General features: G+C 34.8%; 1 protein-coding gene and 1 long non-coding RNA gene across 2 annotated transcripts; both read right to left on the reverse strand.

The window, feature by feature from the left end:
- Positions 1–468: 468 nt before the first annotated feature.
- LOC143205820 (uncharacterized) lies at positions 469–1,277 on the reverse strand. The gene is made up of 3 exons (XR_013007936.1): positions 995–1,277; positions 705–938; positions 469–645 (listed from the first exon to the last, which is right to left on the reverse strand). It is a non-coding gene; the product is annotated as an uncharacterized LOC143205820 (long non-coding RNA).
- Positions 1,278–2,769: 1,492 nt separating this feature from the next.
- Positions 2,770–17,420, reverse strand: LOC143205819 (piwi-like protein Siwi). Its single transcript, XM_076418839.1, has 16 exons — positions 17,142–17,420; positions 16,852–17,085; positions 16,540–16,792; positions 14,982–16,481; positions 14,856–14,922; positions 14,680–14,796; positions 14,371–14,616; positions 13,177–13,433; positions 12,936–13,119; positions 12,640–12,873; positions 9,379–9,690; positions 7,158–7,382; positions 7,006–7,105; positions 6,400–6,593; positions 5,881–6,346; positions 2,770–3,095 (listed from the first exon to the last, which is right to left on the reverse strand). The coding sequence occupies exons 4-16, from the start codon at positions 15,270–15,272 to the stop codon at positions 3,053–3,055; spliced, it is 2,736 nt and encodes a 911-aa protein (XP_076274954.1). The 5' UTR covers positions 15,273–16,481; positions 16,540–16,792; positions 16,852–17,085; positions 17,142–17,420; the 3' UTR covers positions 2,770–3,052.
- Between the last annotated feature and the right edge of the window lie 1,031 nt (positions 17,421–18,451).

Genomic DNA, 18,451 nt, shown 5'->3' on the forward strand with positions numbered 1-18,451 from the left:
AATTATATAAAAACCCCATAAAAATACGAAAAATTAAAATATTTATATATAACTTGCAGGAATCTGGAATATTTAACTTTGAAATTTGTTACAATAATATGGAAGAAGTATTACACAACTAGTACGAGAAAAGATGTTTAATAATAGCCCCATATAAAATAATTATTAACAACATGAAAATATTAAGTTTGCAATATTTATTAAAATATTGTAAGCAATGCAAACATTTTAAAATGTGACGAACAGATCAACATGTAAAAATAACCACCCATTAAACGCACTATACTTAACAATCGCTTCTTAGCTTTTTTATAAAAAGAGCCATATCTTCGACCTAAAATATAAAATAAAAATTATTAAACACAATAGTTTTAGAGAAAAGAGTCACTTGCCTATGTTATTCTTTAGACAGCAAATATATCACTGGTTTCAAGGTGTTAATCCTTCATTTTCTAAAAGGTATGTCTCAAATGTGCTTGTTATGAAGTTTATTTTTTACTTTATGATTTGAAAGGATTCTAGCATAATATCCTCTTATAAGGACTGTGACTCTTCCATCCAAATCATCTTGCACTTGATAGCTTTTATTTTTTCATACTACATAGCAATAGTGTCTGAAATAATTTAAACCCAGTAAACAATTATCTTCAAAATAGTAATAAAATATATACAAAATACATCATGCAGTAAATATAAATTCATACTAGTTTATATAATTTTTGTCCATATCATTGACGGATGAATTGCCTGATTGACATTTATACATTTTGTGCCACAACATAAAAGTAATATTCTAAATTTAAGGTTTGATTATGTCTACCTCATCGGGAAATTTACACATATACATTATTTTCTCTTGGGACTGTATATCCTCTGGTGAATTTGGATCATTTTGTAATTGTTACAGAAATGTATATGTTTGAAATCTCTTCACGAATCTATAAATAGAATACTAAAGCCGTATAAACATAAGAGTTTTATGTTATATTCTTACCATAAACTTCAAACGTGGTGAATTTCAATATTATTCGTATTTTCTTCCTTATCATAACTGTTTATTATGCTACCAGCCATACTTACAATAATTTCATACTCTTTTAAAAACTCTTAGACGGTACATATTATTTTAGCAATAAACATTGTTTTTTAGGAAAAGAAAACTACACGTCCCGTCGAAAAATGTTTCACAAGACATTTTATTATGGTATGCCATCGTGAAAAGTATGGTTATAAACAAAAGAATACTAGCGGCTGTTTACACCATTGAAACACTGTCATTCGAGGGCCATCTGCAACGTTGCCGATATGTTAAATTAGTATTATTACCGCCAGCTGTATATTGAATAACTGCAATATTCAATAAAATATAGTTTTGCATAGTAGTAAGATTTGTATTTAATGTTTTAGTCTCGTTTTCTCTATTTTTCCGCATTCCAATATTTAAAATTTTAGGGCGCTTCGATTTAAATTGGATTATTTATTATATTTGATAGTAAAAAAATGGTTCTGTGCAACTAAGCACAAAAATAACACAATTGAATAAATTGAACTAAAATGTATCATCGCAAATAATCTAAATTTGCCTACAATAGATTTGTGACCGGTCGTGCAACTACCAATATTTTATATTGATTTGAAGCCAAAAGGAAATAATAAACATGTTTAGGAGATTGATGATTTGGACCACAATGTCATTAAATGTGAGCCACCAAACACAAAAAGAATCATCCCACAATGCGCCAGATGTCAAGCATATGGGAAATTAAAACATATTGTTGCAAGTTGTGTGATGCGTGAAATGCGCAGGAGAGCATGCGACCAATAATTGCACACGCAAAACACTTGACGACAAAGTAAAATGTGTTAACTCTGACGGTGACCATCCTGCAAATTATAGGGGATGCCTAGTCCATAAAGTGTTGCAAAAAAAATGTATCCAGCACTGGGAGAAAAAAGGAACTTACAGTCACCAAAACAGGCCATACCATCTAACTCGCCTAAAGCAACAATGCAACATACTCAGAGGATAAAAAAATAAAATACATACTTTATTTATTTCACGAACTTCATTTTTCACTTACGTATTATTTCTTACACTAGTTTTTGACCAGAAATACTATAAATGAATTTCAAAAGGACTTTTGTAAAGTAATAAAGTAAAGGTGTAACGTAATAAAGGTAATATTTTTAATTTATATTTTTATAATGTCTAACTCATAGCGAAATTTCAACATATACGGTATTTTATTTTCGGCTGAATATATCTTCTGATGATTTAGATTATTTTTTAGTCATTAAAGAATTGTAAATGTTTGAAATATCTTTAGGAATCGATAAGTAGAATACTAAAGTTGTATAAACATAAGAGTGTTATGTCATATTACCATAATCTTCAAATGAGTTAGATTTCAATATTATTCGTATTTTCTATCTTACCATAACCAAATCATAATTTCTTTCTTATGCTATTGTGAAAAGTATACGCGCCTCCGAACCAAACCGTTAAATAAATTTGATGGACCCGAATTTTCGAGTTAATTTCGATCACGAGAAAATACCGCTACGGAGAATACGTTTGCCGATTACAATATACGCCCAGAGACAGAACTATTCGCTTCCTTCATGTCTGTACTCAGTATAACCCTCTAGCTATACAGCGTAGCGTTTTTTCTTATAGTTTTAGATGCACCTGGAGGCTTGGCAAGTAAACGAGAGGGCCGAGGCCGCCTACCTGAAGATCCTGGACTGGAAGTTCGAATAAAACAAATATTTTTGTTGTTTATTGTTATATAGTTTTTATTATTATGAAAATATTGTCAAAACTTTTATGATATTAAAAAAGAATGTACATTCATGTCTTAATTCTAAAATGTAATCCTATATTAACTAACATATAACTTTAAATCAGGTACGGTGGACGAACTTCCAAAGTGCCTTTATGAACTACATCGTTTAGGTATGTGTGAATAAAAACAAAACCTGAGATCTCTTAAAAACAAAACAAAAAATTCTTCTCCTAAAAGAAACAACTGTGTTCACATGCATAGATCCATCACATGAAATATAGGGTCTCGTTCAATCCGGCTATGGCAGGTCTATTAAAGAAAAAAAAAACGATTTCATCAACTATTTAATAATATGACGAATGCTAAATTATAAATAATATGGTGAATGCGAAATTATCAAATAATATGGCAAATACAATATTATAAACATGGTGACCCCTTTCGGTGATCATTTCCCTTAACCTTCCTCCACTCTTCCTAAACAACAACAGTAGATTAAATTAAATTAACTTTTTTTTTGGAACTGTAATTTTTTAAAATAATGTCAATATTCCAAATATCTCAGGGATAATGAGGCTTGGTTTCCTTATGACTTTCTGATGGGCAATGCAGTACAATACAAAATATTTATGATAATTTACATATTATGATTACTATTAGATAGTCAGAAAAAGACTAGATCTATAATCGGTTATTTTGAACAAAAGCAACTTAATATAATGTCTATTCAAAGCTTTTTTAGTAAAGCGCCATGTATATTTGTGTTGTCGAAACATCGCAATGTTACCACATCAACTCTGAGTTTTAGTTCAGTTTGACTTTGACATACAAGAATATTCTATTCTACATAGAATAATTGAACAAAAATAAAGCAACAATAATTTATAGGTAAGAGTTAAAACCTCTTAACAACTCTTAAGTTATAATTCAGTTTGGCACTGACATAAAAAAAATCTAATCTAAATAAAATAATTGAACAAAAATGTTACCAAATATAATTTATTTTAACATTATAATATATCTAAAAACTACAGTTAATTATACAGCCACAATAATTTATAGATAAGAGTTAAAACCTCGTATCATAATTGTTTTCTAGAATTTTGCATATGTCTGACAGGTGGTCGTCACCGTCCGGTTGTCAGATGTACGCTAAATTACTCAAAACATTACATATAATTATTACAGGTTATAAACCTATTATTACAGGTTTTAGTCTTTTATTTTGATAAATTTTAAGTCGCTCCGTAATATATCATATTACTTCAGATATTCAGGGTCACAAATTGATTGCGGCTTTAATAGATTATTTCGAAAAGAAACGGGGTAACGGAGGCCCTCTTTGCCGGTAAATTTCGTTAGAGAGGTAATTATTGATGATATTAAATAATATAAGCCCCTACAATTTTAATGAATATGTTTTTTAGCAGTGTGCCGGCGTGCTAAATATTACTGTGGGTACTGTGAATAACATCGCTTACAAAATGAAGAATAATACGTTAGAGAAAATTGTCTCTCTGGAAAGTATACATAAAAGAATTAGGGACATGTAGCTTTTTGAGGTATACACTCTTACAGGGTATAGATTTTAAACGGTGTAAAGATAACCCTTGGATAGGTTTAATGGAACTTCCAGATATTACCTTAAAATTAAAATAATATAAGAAACTTGAATATTTCAAAATGGTTCATTGTGGCACTCTTGGCAAGACAGTAACAAAAAAAGTGTAAAGACAACAAATATTGATGGAAAAAGGTAAAAGTTTCAATAGTATTCGATTAGGTTTTGTTGGTCATATATACTTATTAATAGTTAATTGCAGATATATTGCTAATTAGGCATGGTAATTACGATGTCGATTACCAAATTGCATTATCTCTTATAGTTTCCGAGATATGGACTATCGAAATTTTACAATTTTGGCTCTGCTTCTAACTTGCCAAAATTGGAAAATGGTCTTATGAATTACCGATGTCGCGTATTATATCTATTAATAATTAATTGCAGATATATTGCTGGTCGAGAAGGATAATCCAACAAAAACTGTTTGGATATGTGGAAGGAAGCATTGTCAACTATAACACCTTCAGTTTGGATGAACTTGGTAAGACATACAGAGGAAGTAATTGATAAATGGTGGAATCGTGAACATGTTTTAGACAGATTAGAAATTAACAGTTTAGTGATTGCGTCGGAAAGTGAAAGTGACTGAAGGAAACATTCAGGATATGTGATAATGCTGAAATGTGCAGTGCCGGAAATTCCTGAGACAGAGTGATGAGAGTGTAATCAACTAAATGTATGCACATAATTAATTGAATATAACTGTAGAAAATGGTATTGTAGGGCGTGAAAGATTTGTGTGCACAGATATGATTGTAATTGTTCAAAATTAAACATGTGCAATAAGTTAGAATGTATGAGTAGAGATTGAATACAACTGGTTTTGTAGATATGGTAAATGCATTAGACGGAATTCAGTGACTAAGTTTATGAAGAATGGTGTACACAGATAGTAGCAGAAGAAATAAAATATACAGTGATGCCAAGATGACTTAACAAGTAAACACACCATCGAAGGAAGAACTAAACGTAAAAAGGTAAATATGCTCTAGAATGAACTCGCTTCTGAGATATATAATTGTTAATTAGGTAGATGATTAGGCCTCTACCAGGGGATACCACTACATAAAAAAAACGCGCCTAGAAATTCTGCCTCATGGGTGGCGTGGAAGGAGTTCAATGTAAACAAAACAAATCTAACCTACAAACTATTATACCAATGTTCTTAATTATAGTTTTAAGTCTTTCAATAGTATATGTATTATGTTATGTACTATAATGTTAAAATAAATTGTATTCGTAACATTTTTGTTCAATTATTTTATTTAGATTAGAATTTTCTTGTATGTCAAAGCTAAATTGAATTAAAACACAGAGTTGATGCGGCAACGTTGCAATGTTTCGACGTCACAAATATCCATGACAAAAAACTTTGAATAGACTATACATTTAAGAGAAGTCACAATACTATTAAATAAAATAGTGAATGCGGCGGCAAGACACAAAGATTTAATCGACACAAAAACTCACCTGTGCAGATATTGGGCCGTCATGAAAGCAAGTTTGTGGGCGTACTGACAGGGAGCCGGCACGCGGATGGTACCGGACCAATTGAAGTACATGTGCGTGAGCTTGAAGGTGAACCTCTGGATCCTGTTGGCGTCTATGCCCAATGTATCCTCGATGATGTTGTAACTGGTAGGCGCTACGGTTCCCTGATTGACACACTGGGACACCAGGAAGAAGTCGTACCGTTCCGGCAACGTGATGACGTCGTCGACGACCGTACCCGCCGGTGGATTGCTGCTCAGCCCGTCCGCTTGGGCCCTAAAAATTTTGGTGTTAATACGCTTCGATACTATGATGAAGGCCAGCTTCAGGGCTCGGTCCTTGAACAGATCGCTCTTCAGCTTCTCCTTCAGCAATTCCACCTCGTGTTCCTTCACGTATTTTATCTGACCGTCGCCCACACCATCTCTGTATACCACTATGCGTTCTGAAACGATATAAGATAAAAATCGTCGGTGGTACCGGACACCGCGTCCTTACCTGGATATACACCATTCCGCGACTGGAAGTGTTCGCAGGCCAACGTGACAAAGGCGGCTATGTTACTGCTGAGCTCTTGCTCTTGCGCGTGCTCCACTGCCATGCTGAAATACTGTGAGCATCCTACATCAATGGAGGCCACCATTCCGGCGAAACTCTTCCCTTTGTTGGCAGTATCACGGCAGACGTCGTAACTGAAAGGAGGCGCAAAAGAATTAGTATGGAGTATGGGAAAAGGAACAAATACCGCAAGTTTGGTAAATAGCCTGTATTGTTCCGATACATATAAAAAGATAAAAGAGGCTATAATAATTATACCGTTGTAGTGCGCCGTTGTTTAAATATACGGCAATATTACAGAAAGTCGTCTAAAATAAGTAGTAGATGAGTCGCTAACAGAATTGCAGAGAAAACAAATAGTGGAAAAATTCGATCCTAAAAAACATCACGTCATATTACAGTCTTCCCTTGACATATCATGGCCAGGTTTCCCTGGAGCCATCTTATGTTAAAACAGCGGGTTTTAATTCGTACCCATGGGAGTTTTGAAAATATGGGTACTCATTTGAGTACCGTCATCGTTTGAAACAACGTTACGTCACTTACCCTACGACCATCGTAAATCTAGGCATGGTAGAACCCCACGGCGACCCGCCAAGCTTACAGTTCATCTGTATGGCGATCTTCATAGCTACCGACCGATTATCTGAAATCAAACGAGACTGAGCGCCAATATCACGAATTCCATGAGCACCTACTCTTCTGAACGGTCTTCGCTACGGCCACCTGGCACGGCATCGCCCTATTCACGTAGCATTTCTTCTTCACCGCGGTGTATTTATCGTGGGAATTACTGGTGAGTACCACGAACACCAGCTGGGCGTGGAGGGTCGACATGGCGTATTCCAAACCGCCCAGGTAGCTCTGCGCCCGATCGTCCCCCAAATCGACGGTTTTTACCCCCGAGATTTGGAATTTCATCACTGGAAAACGAAACAGACATTCATTAGCCGTAAGCGACAGTAGCAGCTGATTTTGCATGATCATAGTCAGCATTCGGCGAGTTTCCACAGTTTACGCTTGATTTTGCGGCGTTGCCGTTCACAAGCGATCGAAAGGTTGAATCCAACAACGACTGCGGCAGCCACTTTTGTTTCAAACCTGGCGCTGGTTGGAGTTTTAGTATCACTTAATTGTTTGTATGGTATCCTATATTATTATATTATATATTCATACATTAAGTTAGCTTAAGCGTTATATTTAGCGTTGGGAACTATCGAATGAAAACGACTATCGACTTTTTAATAATTGACTACTTTTTACTATCGACTGTTTCAATCGTTATTTTCGGCCCGACTGATTTTGTCATTATTTACTATCGACTTTTTTGTCGGGTACTTTTAGTTACTATTTTTGGTTCTACTAATTTCATTCGACTGATTCTTCTGGCTCTGTCGTAGTAGCCGCGACCTTGACAAACATTTACCCAGTTTATGCTTCCATAGATTTATATGTAATATATATAGTTTTATAATTTTGTGGTAATTTGCTTGTAAATAACAATATGTTGTATATTAATATAGCAGCATTTTGGAACGATATTTTTCAAGATTGTTAATGTAATAGGGCAAAAAGATTAAAATTGTGAATGATAAATAGTAAAATATTTTTGACTTTTTACGGCACTAATAGGTAATATTTCGATTACTCCCTCGATTTTTGTTAAACAATACTTTCGTTCAATAATAAAGTATTTACTTTATTTAAAAAAGCTCTAGTAGTTATTGTGGGATCATTTTTAAAACTAACATATTAAAATACGATAAAACATGTGTGGGGTCTTATACCATTCTATAGAAAAATTCAATTCGTTTTTACATATCCACAGAACATTCCAATATAAAAGTAATTCTATTTCGTTTAAAATGAAATATTAAATTGCATGTTAATAGTATTCAGTAATTATTTTTTTCCTTCTCGTCTTTTTTAAAGGTATTACGTAAGGGAATATTTACATCTCCGACTCGCTTATACTACCGTTAGAAAATATAATCACAGTACATCTTCGTCGACATCACGAATTGGAAAAAAAATGTCGAACCGTGCATTTGAATTTTTGAATAGTAATTACTAATTTTAGTCGCTAGTTTTTTGACTATCGACTTTTTTTTTCTGTTTTACGACTATCGTCTGTTTTCAGTCGATAGTTCCTAGGCTTGTTATATTGTTTTGTAAGGTTAAGAATCTTGTTGTTTATAATTTATTTACTTTTGTACACTTCATATTTTAATCATAAATAGTAGATATTAATATATAAACCAATGACCTGTAAATAGTGTTAAAAAACTTTCACCCACTATATATATAATTGACCATACGAATATAAAAGTTCACATAAATATGACTCAATGTTCTTTACGTGAGTATATCCCATCAAAATCCCAGCTCGTTGATCATAAAGCAAACTAAAATCATAAAAATATTAGCATTTATAAATTTTAGCTTAATCGATCTGGAATTCATAAGACTGTATCCAAAGGTGGGAGGTGAGCGTTAATAAAATAAGATAAAAGTATGATTTTAACCAAAGCCAAAGCCAAGTCTCCCTGCTAAAATTGCAATAGATATCATATTGTATGAAACCCGAGCTAATAAACCTGACCAGTGGCAATTTGAAAAGATTGGACTTATTGACTCATAAAGATTTATATAATATTCAGCAAGCAAATCAATTGAATATCACAGGTACAAAATATAAAAGCGATGCTACAAGTGTTGAAGCATGGGTAAACAAGGTCAAAAATACAGGATGTGTCTGATATACGCCACAATCTTAGTTTCTGGGTACCTACACTACTTTAAAAAATTCGAGATAATTTATTTTATTTATACTACATTCTTCGAATTTACATATGACTTGCGAGAACTGGCAAAGTTGAACACTCAAATCAACATGGTATGGGGTGATAAATTACTCACCTCGGGCGACCTGTTGTATGCTGGCGACAAACTCGCCGGTGGCTTTCTTGAGCCGTACCGGACACACCACCACCAGCGCGTCCAACTTGGCAGGCGCGAACATGGTGGCAGTCTTCAGGTTGCCGGTCCAATCGGCACGAGGTCCGGGCATGAGCGAACCCGAGCCGCCAGCGAGGGTTTCCTGCGGTAACACGCGTCCTGTGAACTGGACCAGGTCCTGGGCCAGCTTCAGGTCCCATTTCTTGAGTTCTTCAATAGCCTTCGGGCATTTTTGCAGCTTCGCGCTGAACTCGCGCAGTTTGTTCATCCGGGCTAGAGTGGAGCAGATAGAGAATGAGAACGCTATTGGGGGTGTTAGCCACCGAAAAAAATATCGATATTTCTAAGAAAAAGCAAAAACAGTTAAATATTAGAGTAAAGAAATATATATTTCTTTTAAATAATAAAAATGTTTGGCGGAACTTTAAAATTAACTACCAAAATTCACTAAACCTTTACAATTGTAATAATATAGTTAATATATTACTAATATAACGATATTTAATCTATTTCGAACAAATATCAAAAAATATCGATAGATCGACCAAAAATATGGATATTTTTTTCAGAAAATATCGATATATTTTCTGCATCCCTAGAACGCAATATTGCAACTCGATGCGGAGCCGACAACCATTTTGGATTGGGTTAAGTTGGACTTTACCGAAAAAATGTCTCAATATATTTTTTTATTACTCCTCGTGAGTCCACAATCTGCCCTATTGGCAATAAGTATTTCTTATGTCTATATTATATATACATGGCATGTAGAAAATCACTTCATTAAGCAATCTTCTGTATAAAATATTATCTTAATTAATTAGTCTTATTCTAAAGTCTACATATGTCTAGTAATCCGATCAGGTGGTGTTAAACGTTTTAGTCTACGCACTTCACTATCACGTCGCATATTTAGCTGATTAGCGAGTACATTGGGATGCACTGACACTCCTTCGAAGTACTTCACACAAACACGTTGAATTACACTCGTTATAGGTTCTAGAGGAATATCGCGTTGTATCATTTTATTTGAAATATAGTACGGAGCATCAACAATGACACGCAACACCTTATTTTGGAACCGTTGAATGATGGGTATATTAGAATTGCTAGCGGTACCCCATAGTTGGATTCCATATGTCCAAATGGACTTGAGTATAGACTCACACAGCAATACCTTGTTATCTAATGATAATTTGGATTTGCGCCCGATGAGCCAATACATTTGATATAATTTTAGTCCCAGTTGTTTCCGTTTAGAGAGTATATGCTTCTTCCAGGTTAGGCGTCGATCTAAGTGCATACCAAGATATTTAACATGCTCTGCTTGGGGGAGTTGACGATGATTGATATTCACTGGTGGACATGTTCTTCCACGCAGGGTAAACGTTATATGCGTTGATTTTGTTTCATTGGCTTTATGGCAACTTTATTGACCCTTAATTTCTCGTGCGCTAAATCCATTTGAAATGGCGAATCTAGAGAGCTAGTAATTCTATTTTCCTCATCTTTATGCAGCTGAGACTGGAAACCCAGCAGCGCCCGCAGACATCTGGAGAATCTCGAAAAGTCAAAAAAGACATTCACCCCCCTGAAATCTGCATGGTCAGGAAATTTCGTAGTCTCCTTGCCGAATCCTTCGAAAAACTAATGGGATGCCTACCTTTTAAAAAAGGAAGTGGCGCCACTCGAAACAAAAACGTCATCAGAGAGGCCAATAATCTAGTGAAAATAATGCCTCCAAACTCTCTCCAAAACCATCTAGTCTCACCAAAAATGCTACAAAAAATCATCAGCAAACTGAAGCCCAAAAAGGCACCTGGATACGATGAAATATCAGTATTCCAACTGAAAAAGCTCTCAGCTTTTTGCAGAGCAGAACCATATCATATCAGACGAACAACACGGGTTCAGACCCAAATATTAATGTGCAAAGTTCGACGGTCTCTTTCTCCGGGCTCCCTCGAATAGCTATGTCGTCAACTATGAAAAAGGTCAATCACTCGAATAAACCATAAATAATCCCATTAGTTTCTACCATTTTACAAAGTTCCAATCTTCACTTCTCAGATATACATAAAGGACATGCAGCTTTTTGAGGGATGTAAGACATCCTTTCATACACTCTTACAAGGGCATATGGTTTAAATGCTGTGAAGATCCACTGCCAGTTGTAAAAATAATTCAATTTTTTAAACTATTTGAATTTGTGTTTATCTTGATGAAACTTATATTGAATATTTCATAAAGGTTCATTGTGGCACTCTTGGCAAGAAAGTAACAAAAAAGTGTAGAGACAACAAAAATTGATGGAAAAAGGAAAAAGGTAAAAGTTGCAATAGTATTCGATTAGGTTTAGTTAGTCATTATATTTATTAACAATTAATTGCAGATATATTGCTAGTGGAGAAGGATATTCCATCAAAAACTGTTTAGGTATGTGGAAGAAAGCATAGTCAACCATAGCACTTTCGATTTGGATGAACTCGATAAGACATACATAGGAAGAAATTGATAAATTGTGATTAGAAATTAACAGTTTGGTAATTGGATTGGACAGTGAGTCGGAAAGTGAAATTGACTGAAGGAAACTTTAAGGATATGAGGTAATGCTGTGCAATGTTGGAAATTCCTGAGACAGTGTGATGGGAGTGGAAAAAGCTAAAGGTATGCATGGTAATTAATTATATATTAACTGAATATAACTGTAGAAAATGGTATTGTAGGGCGTGAAAGGTTTGTATGCACAGATATGATTGTAATTGTTCAAAATTAAATATGGGCATTAGGTTATAACGTATAAGGAGAGAATAAATACTGCTTTGTAGATATGGTAGATGTATTAGACATAATTCAGTGATTAATTTTATGAAGAATGGTGTACATAGATGGTAGCAGAAGAAATAAAATATACAGTGATACCAAGATGACTTCTAAAAAAGGTAAATATGCTCTCGAATGAAAGTAAAATACGTCTCTAATGTATACAATTGTTAATTGGGTGGGTGTTGTGGAAAAGAGTTTAATGGAAGCAAAACAAATCTAACGTACAAACTTATACCTGTGTTCCAAATTGTAGTTTTAAGTCCTTCGATAATATATGTATTGAATGTTAAAATAAATTATATTTAATGACATTTTTGTTCAATTATTTCATTTATTTTCGATGTCACAAATATCTATGACGCATTACTAAAAACACTTTGAATAGACTATACTTACCACTTGATCCGATACGGGTGTGTTCGCTCAGGGACTTCATCAGCTGGAAGTTCTCTCTCTGTTTCTCCGTCAGACCCGTCATCGTGCATAGCTGGGGCACCAGCATGACGATCTCTGGCATTCCGGCTCGGATTTCTCGCGGTTTGGACCGGGAAATGAGCATTGGCTGATTATTGCGGGTTATGCGGACGCGGTATCTCTCTTCGAAATATTGGCGGTAACTAATTTCGGTTCCTACAAACAACGGGCACGGCATAATCACACGACGAGTCCCCGAATCGCGCCGATAATCTTACCATCGCGTTTCTTGAATTTGCTATCTGGGTTCTGATCGTAATCGACGTCGTCTATCCGGTAGGTCTTGTTGTTGTAGTAGGTCATGACGATGCAGCCCATCACCCGTTGCTGGAACTCTTTCCTGGCGTTACGATCGTTCTGACACTCCAATAGAAGGTCATAGACGTTGTCGGTACGGAGGACCTGCAAATATACGAACGTGATAAGCTTCAGTCTTGGCCGAAATATCCTAGAACGCACCTTAAAGTTTAGATCGATGTTCAACATGATCTGTTTTTCATGCTGCCTCATCGACGTGATATAACCGGGCCACAGCTCCAGATTATACTGCGGTATAGTCACCTTGTACATAGGATCGAAATAATTTCTCCCCAGCAGCTTGAACTCGAGCGACTCCAGGCAACGCCTGACGATGAGATTGAAGATCTGCAGGTAGTGCCAGTCGCCCCAGTTCACCTCTCCCACCAAGCGAATGGACACCAAGTATTTCACGTTATCTGCAAAACATCACTCGCCAATGAGTCGACGGAAACTTGAAAATAAACCCGGCTAACACAATCGGCATGACCTGGCGTATTTACCAGACGTTATCCCTCTTGATTAATGCTTCTTTTGACGAAACATGACCTGCTCGGTATTTTCAAAAATATATCATACAGAAATAACAAAGACCTTCCAATGTTGGTATCAGCATGTAAAGACTAGCGATCATGCTTTTAATTTTTTTTTAATAATACTCCAAAAATCTATAGCCTGTAAGAGCACAGAACTAGCTAAAAGACTGGAAGTGAATAGATTTCTCATCGTGGGAGAGGAAATATATAAAACTGATACCAAATTAAAAAACAAGAGGAGAGTCGAGTTGAAGGTTTGCAGTTATTGATATTGGATAATGTTGAATTATAGGACGAAGGGACTAATTGGTAGCTAAATTAGCTACAGAATCATTGAGTTACTAGCTGGCCATTTTTAAACATATCGGTGTAGATCCAGTCAACCAAATGTGCACAACGAAAAGGTTTTGAACCATTGACACATATTCATATGTTTTATACCATTAATTTGACTTTCTGCTATCAACAAATGACGCGATTGAAATATGGGATTAAAAAATATTCCATCACAGACATCCTAGATCATACACATCTTTAGTAGCTCCGGAAAAATCGGTTGGCGCAACCATATGTTTACTATATAACCTAAACTAGAAAGATTGTTATTTATTCATACTAACGGAGCAAATCTCACTTTAAAAGGATCTTGTGAAGATCATTTGGTTTAGATTTTCGCTCAGAAAATCCAGAAATTGCCAAAATCATGATATTACCAGAAAAGTGGGAAAAGCTCATCGATCAAATTGATACGCTCAATAAATGTATAAATATATTCGCTTTTAAAATCATGAAAAACAATCTGTAGTCCTTTAGCACTTACCATCATCAGCAACAGCCAATTCCAAGGGATCTGGCTGGAGCTTGGTTGGGGTGTAGAGAGCAGCACCATCAAACAATATGCCTGAAGAAAGTTTGTTTACGAAGGCTCTGCGAACTAGGGCCCGTCGTGTTTTTGTATTGTCCAGTTCCGGTTTAAAATCGACACGGTACTGATTCAGTCCCCACTTGGTCGCGCTCAGCAGCGGAAAAAAGTTCGCTTTGAGCAAGATCTTTTCTCCATCCGAGCCTACAAAATAGAAAATCATCAACCATCATCTGTTGTGTCTTAAGCACGTTTAGAGGTCCTAACCTTGTTTGGTCGCATAATGTTTGGGCTTCGTGTCCACGATTCCTTTCCGATTAGTTCTTCCTTTAACCCCCCCTCCTCCGCCACGTGTCTCGTCATCTGTACCACCAGTCTGTCGAACTATAAATCAATAATGTCTAATACTACTCATCTACAAAATGAATCAGAGACAATCTTACCTTGAGCTGCCAAGGTTTGTTGTTGTTCTTCAACGCATATAGTTCCTGGACCACGTCCCGCAGATTGCTGCAAATTATGCATAATATCACCCACAATAACTCATAACGTTATCAACAACGTCTCACCTGCGGAAGGGAATCTGGAGGTCCGCGAGCGCCCCACTGACTCTGTTGACCTGACGCTTGCGGCGGGGGCTGGGACTGAGATTGTTGGACTTTGGGGCCCCACTGGCCCTGTGGTGCTTGATGTTGTTGCGAAGCTCCTCGGGTGCCCCAGGCTCCTTGCGGTGCAAAAGTTCTGGAGCCACCTTGACGAGATGAGCCTTGCGAGGGACCCGGTCTGGGGCCGCTGCCTCGGCCCTGCTGATGTTCGCCTCTGGCTCGGCCGTGAGCCCTGCCCCTCGGTCTGTTTTCCATTACAAACCTATACAAATTTCGTTGATTTTAACGCGTAAATAGAAACGAATAAATTTTAAGAAAGAACAAAGCTGCTTAACGGACAAAAATATTAGAAAACTGCTTACCTGTTAAAGAAACAAACAAAACTAAACCCTCACAAGTTTTTAAACTCATTAATCATGTAAATCTCAGCAAATATTAATATAAATAGGCGAATAATACAAAAATACAATCAGCCCTTATACGGAAGCGAGGGAAAATGAATGACAATTCCCTCGCGTTTCAGTCGGTAAATAAGTTTTCTTACTTTTCTTTCTAATGAAGTTAGCAATTAGCGCTGGACATAATATATAGATTCGAATAAATTAAAATATTTCAATTGTAATTCCTTCATTCTGATAATAATAATATGATTATAATTTAGTTTATAAGTTATAAACCCGATTTTCCAATGTATCTCAGATATATACACCACCACAGATGATATTTAAATTAAATATCTCAAAATATCAAACAATACATTTAGAACCAAATGAACAATTTTAGGATATAGAATGGTGGGTACAGACTTGAGCATTCGGGGCGAATTTCCTGTGAAAATTGAAAATGCGCACGAGCAGAACTGAATTCTCTTTGCTTAGTTCCAGTGTTCGCCACAATAACTTTCGGCGCTTGGCGACAAACAGAACGCAGGATACAGAACAAACAGGACGAACGGATTTAGTTAACAAATTTGAGTGAACGTGGAAAATATTGGCGATTATGAATGACATGTTTTGATTTCGAGAAAGTAACCCTGTTTTTCCTTTTAATTTAATGATTACTATAAAGATGATTTTGAATGATAACTACGTGTTTTATATCTATTAATGATTAATAATAATAAAACATATAATTATATAAAAACCCCATAAAAATACGAAAAATTAAAATATTTATATATAACTTGCAGGAATCTGGAATATTTAACTTTGAAATTTGTTACAATAATATGGAAAAAGTATTACACAAGTAGTACGAGAAAAGATGTTTAATAATAGCCCCATATAAAATAATTATTAACAACATGAAAATATTAAGTTTGCAATATTAATTAAAATATTGTAAGCAATGCAAACATTTTAAAATGTGACGAACAGATCAACATGTAAAAATAACCACCCATTAAACGCACTATACTTAACAATCGCTTCTTAGCTTTTTTATAAAAAGAGCCATATCTTCGACCTAAAATATAAAATAAAAATTATTAAACACAACAGTTTTAGAGAAAAGAGTCACTTGCCTATGTTATTCTTTAGACAGCAAATATATCACTGGTTTCAAGGTGTTAATCCTTCATTTTCTCCAAGGTATGTCTCAAATGTGCTTGTTATGAAGTTTATTTTTTACTTTATGGTTTGAAAGGATTCTAGCATAATATCCTCTTATAAGGACTGTCACTCTTCCATCCAAATCATCTTGCACTTGATAGCTTTTATTTTTTCATACTACATAGCAATAGTGTCTGAAATAATTTAAACCCAGTAAACAATTATCTACAAAATAGCAATAAAATATATACAAAATACATCATGCAGTAAATATAAATTCATACTAGTTTATATAATTTTTGTCCATATCATTGACGGATGAATTGCCTGATTGACATTTATACATTTTGTGCCACAACATAAAAGTAATATTCTAAATTTAAGGTTTCATTATGTCTACCTCATCGGGAAATTTACACATATACATTATTTTCTCTTGGGACTGTATATCCTCTGGTGAATTTGGATCATTTTGTAATTGTTACAGAAATGTATATGTTTGAAATCTCTTCACGAATCTATAAATAGAATACTAAAGCCGTATAAACATAAGAGTTTTATGTTATATTCTTACCATAAACTTCAAACGTGGTGAATTTCAATATTATTCGTATTTTCTTCCTTATCATAACTGTTTATTATGCTACCAGCCATACTTACAATAATTTCATACTCTTTTAAAAACTCTTAGACGGTACATATTATTTTAGCAATAAACATTGTTTTTTAGGAAAAGAAAACTACACGTCCCGTCGAAAAATGTTTCACAAGACATTTTATTATGGTATGCCATCGTGAAAAGTATGGTTATAAACAAAAGAATACTAGCGGCTGTTTACACCATTGAAACACTGTCATTCGAGGGGCATCTGCAATGTTGCCGATATGTTAAATTAGTATTATTATATTATATATAAATATATATATACATATATATATATATATATATATATATATATATATATATATATATATATATATAAATGGTGGTATAGTGGCGGATTTATACATTTGCCGCCAGCTGTATATTGAATAACTGCAATATTCAATAAAATATAGTTTTGCATAGTAGTAAGATTTGTATTTATTGTTTTAGTCTCGTTTTCTCTATTTTTCCGCATTCCAACATTTAAAATTTTAGGGCGCTTCGATTTAAATTGGATTATTTATTATATTTGATAGTAAAAAAATGGTCCTGTGCAACCAAGCACAAAAATAACACAATTGAATCAATTGAACTAAAATGTATCATCGCAAATAATCTAAATTTGCCTACAATAGATTTGTGACCGGTCGTGCAACTACCAATATTTTATATTGATTTGAAGCCAAAAGGAAATAATAAACATGTTTAGGAGATTGATGATTTGGACCACAATGTCATTAAATGTGAGCCACCAAACACAAAAAGAATCAACCCACAATGCGCCAGATGTCAAGCATATGGGAAATTAAAACATATTGTTGCAAGTCGTGTAGATGCGTGAAATGCGTAGGAGAGCATGCGACCAATAATTGCACACGCAAAACACGTGACGACAAAGTAAAATGTGTTAACTCTGACGGTGACCATCCTGCAAATTATAGGGGATGCCTAGTCCATAAAGTGTTGCAAAAAAAATGTATCCAGCACTGGGAGAAAAAAGGAACTTACAGTCACCAAAACAGGCCATACCATCTAACTCGCCTAAAGCAACAATGCAACATACTCAGAGGATAAAAAAATAAAATACATACTTTGTTTATTTAACGAACTTCATTTTTCACTTATGTTTTTGACCAGAAATACTATAAATGAATTTCAAAAGGACTTTTGTAAAGTAATAAAGTAAAGGTATAAAGTAATAAAGGTAATATTTTTAATTTATATTTTTATAATGTCTA

Source organism: Rhynchophorus ferrugineus, unplaced genomic scaffold, assembly GCF_030347505.1.
Source record: "Rhynchophorus ferrugineus isolate W39M unplaced genomic scaffold, kcgeb_rfMv2 rfM17, whole genome shotgun sequence".
NCBI lineage: Eukaryota > Metazoa > Arthropoda > Insecta > Coleoptera > Curculionidae > Rhynchophorus > Rhynchophorus ferrugineus.

What these genes read in the sequence shown, in the direction of transcription:
- LOC143205819 (XM_076418839.1), bottom strand. Translation starts at nt 15,272, where the DNA reads ATGGAAAACAGACCGAGGGGCAGGGCTCACGGCCGAGCCAGAGGCGAA. An exon ending in ATTGGCTGTTGCTGATGATG is followed by an intron (nt 13,434 to 14,370) that starts GTAAGTGCTAAA and finishes GATGTTTTGCAG; the next exon opens with ATAACGTGAAATACTTGGTG. An exon ending in ACATCGATCTAAACTTTAAG is followed by an intron (nt 13,120 to 13,176) that starts GTGCGTTCTAGG and finishes GTATATTTGCAG; the next exon opens with GTCCTCCGTACCGACAACGT.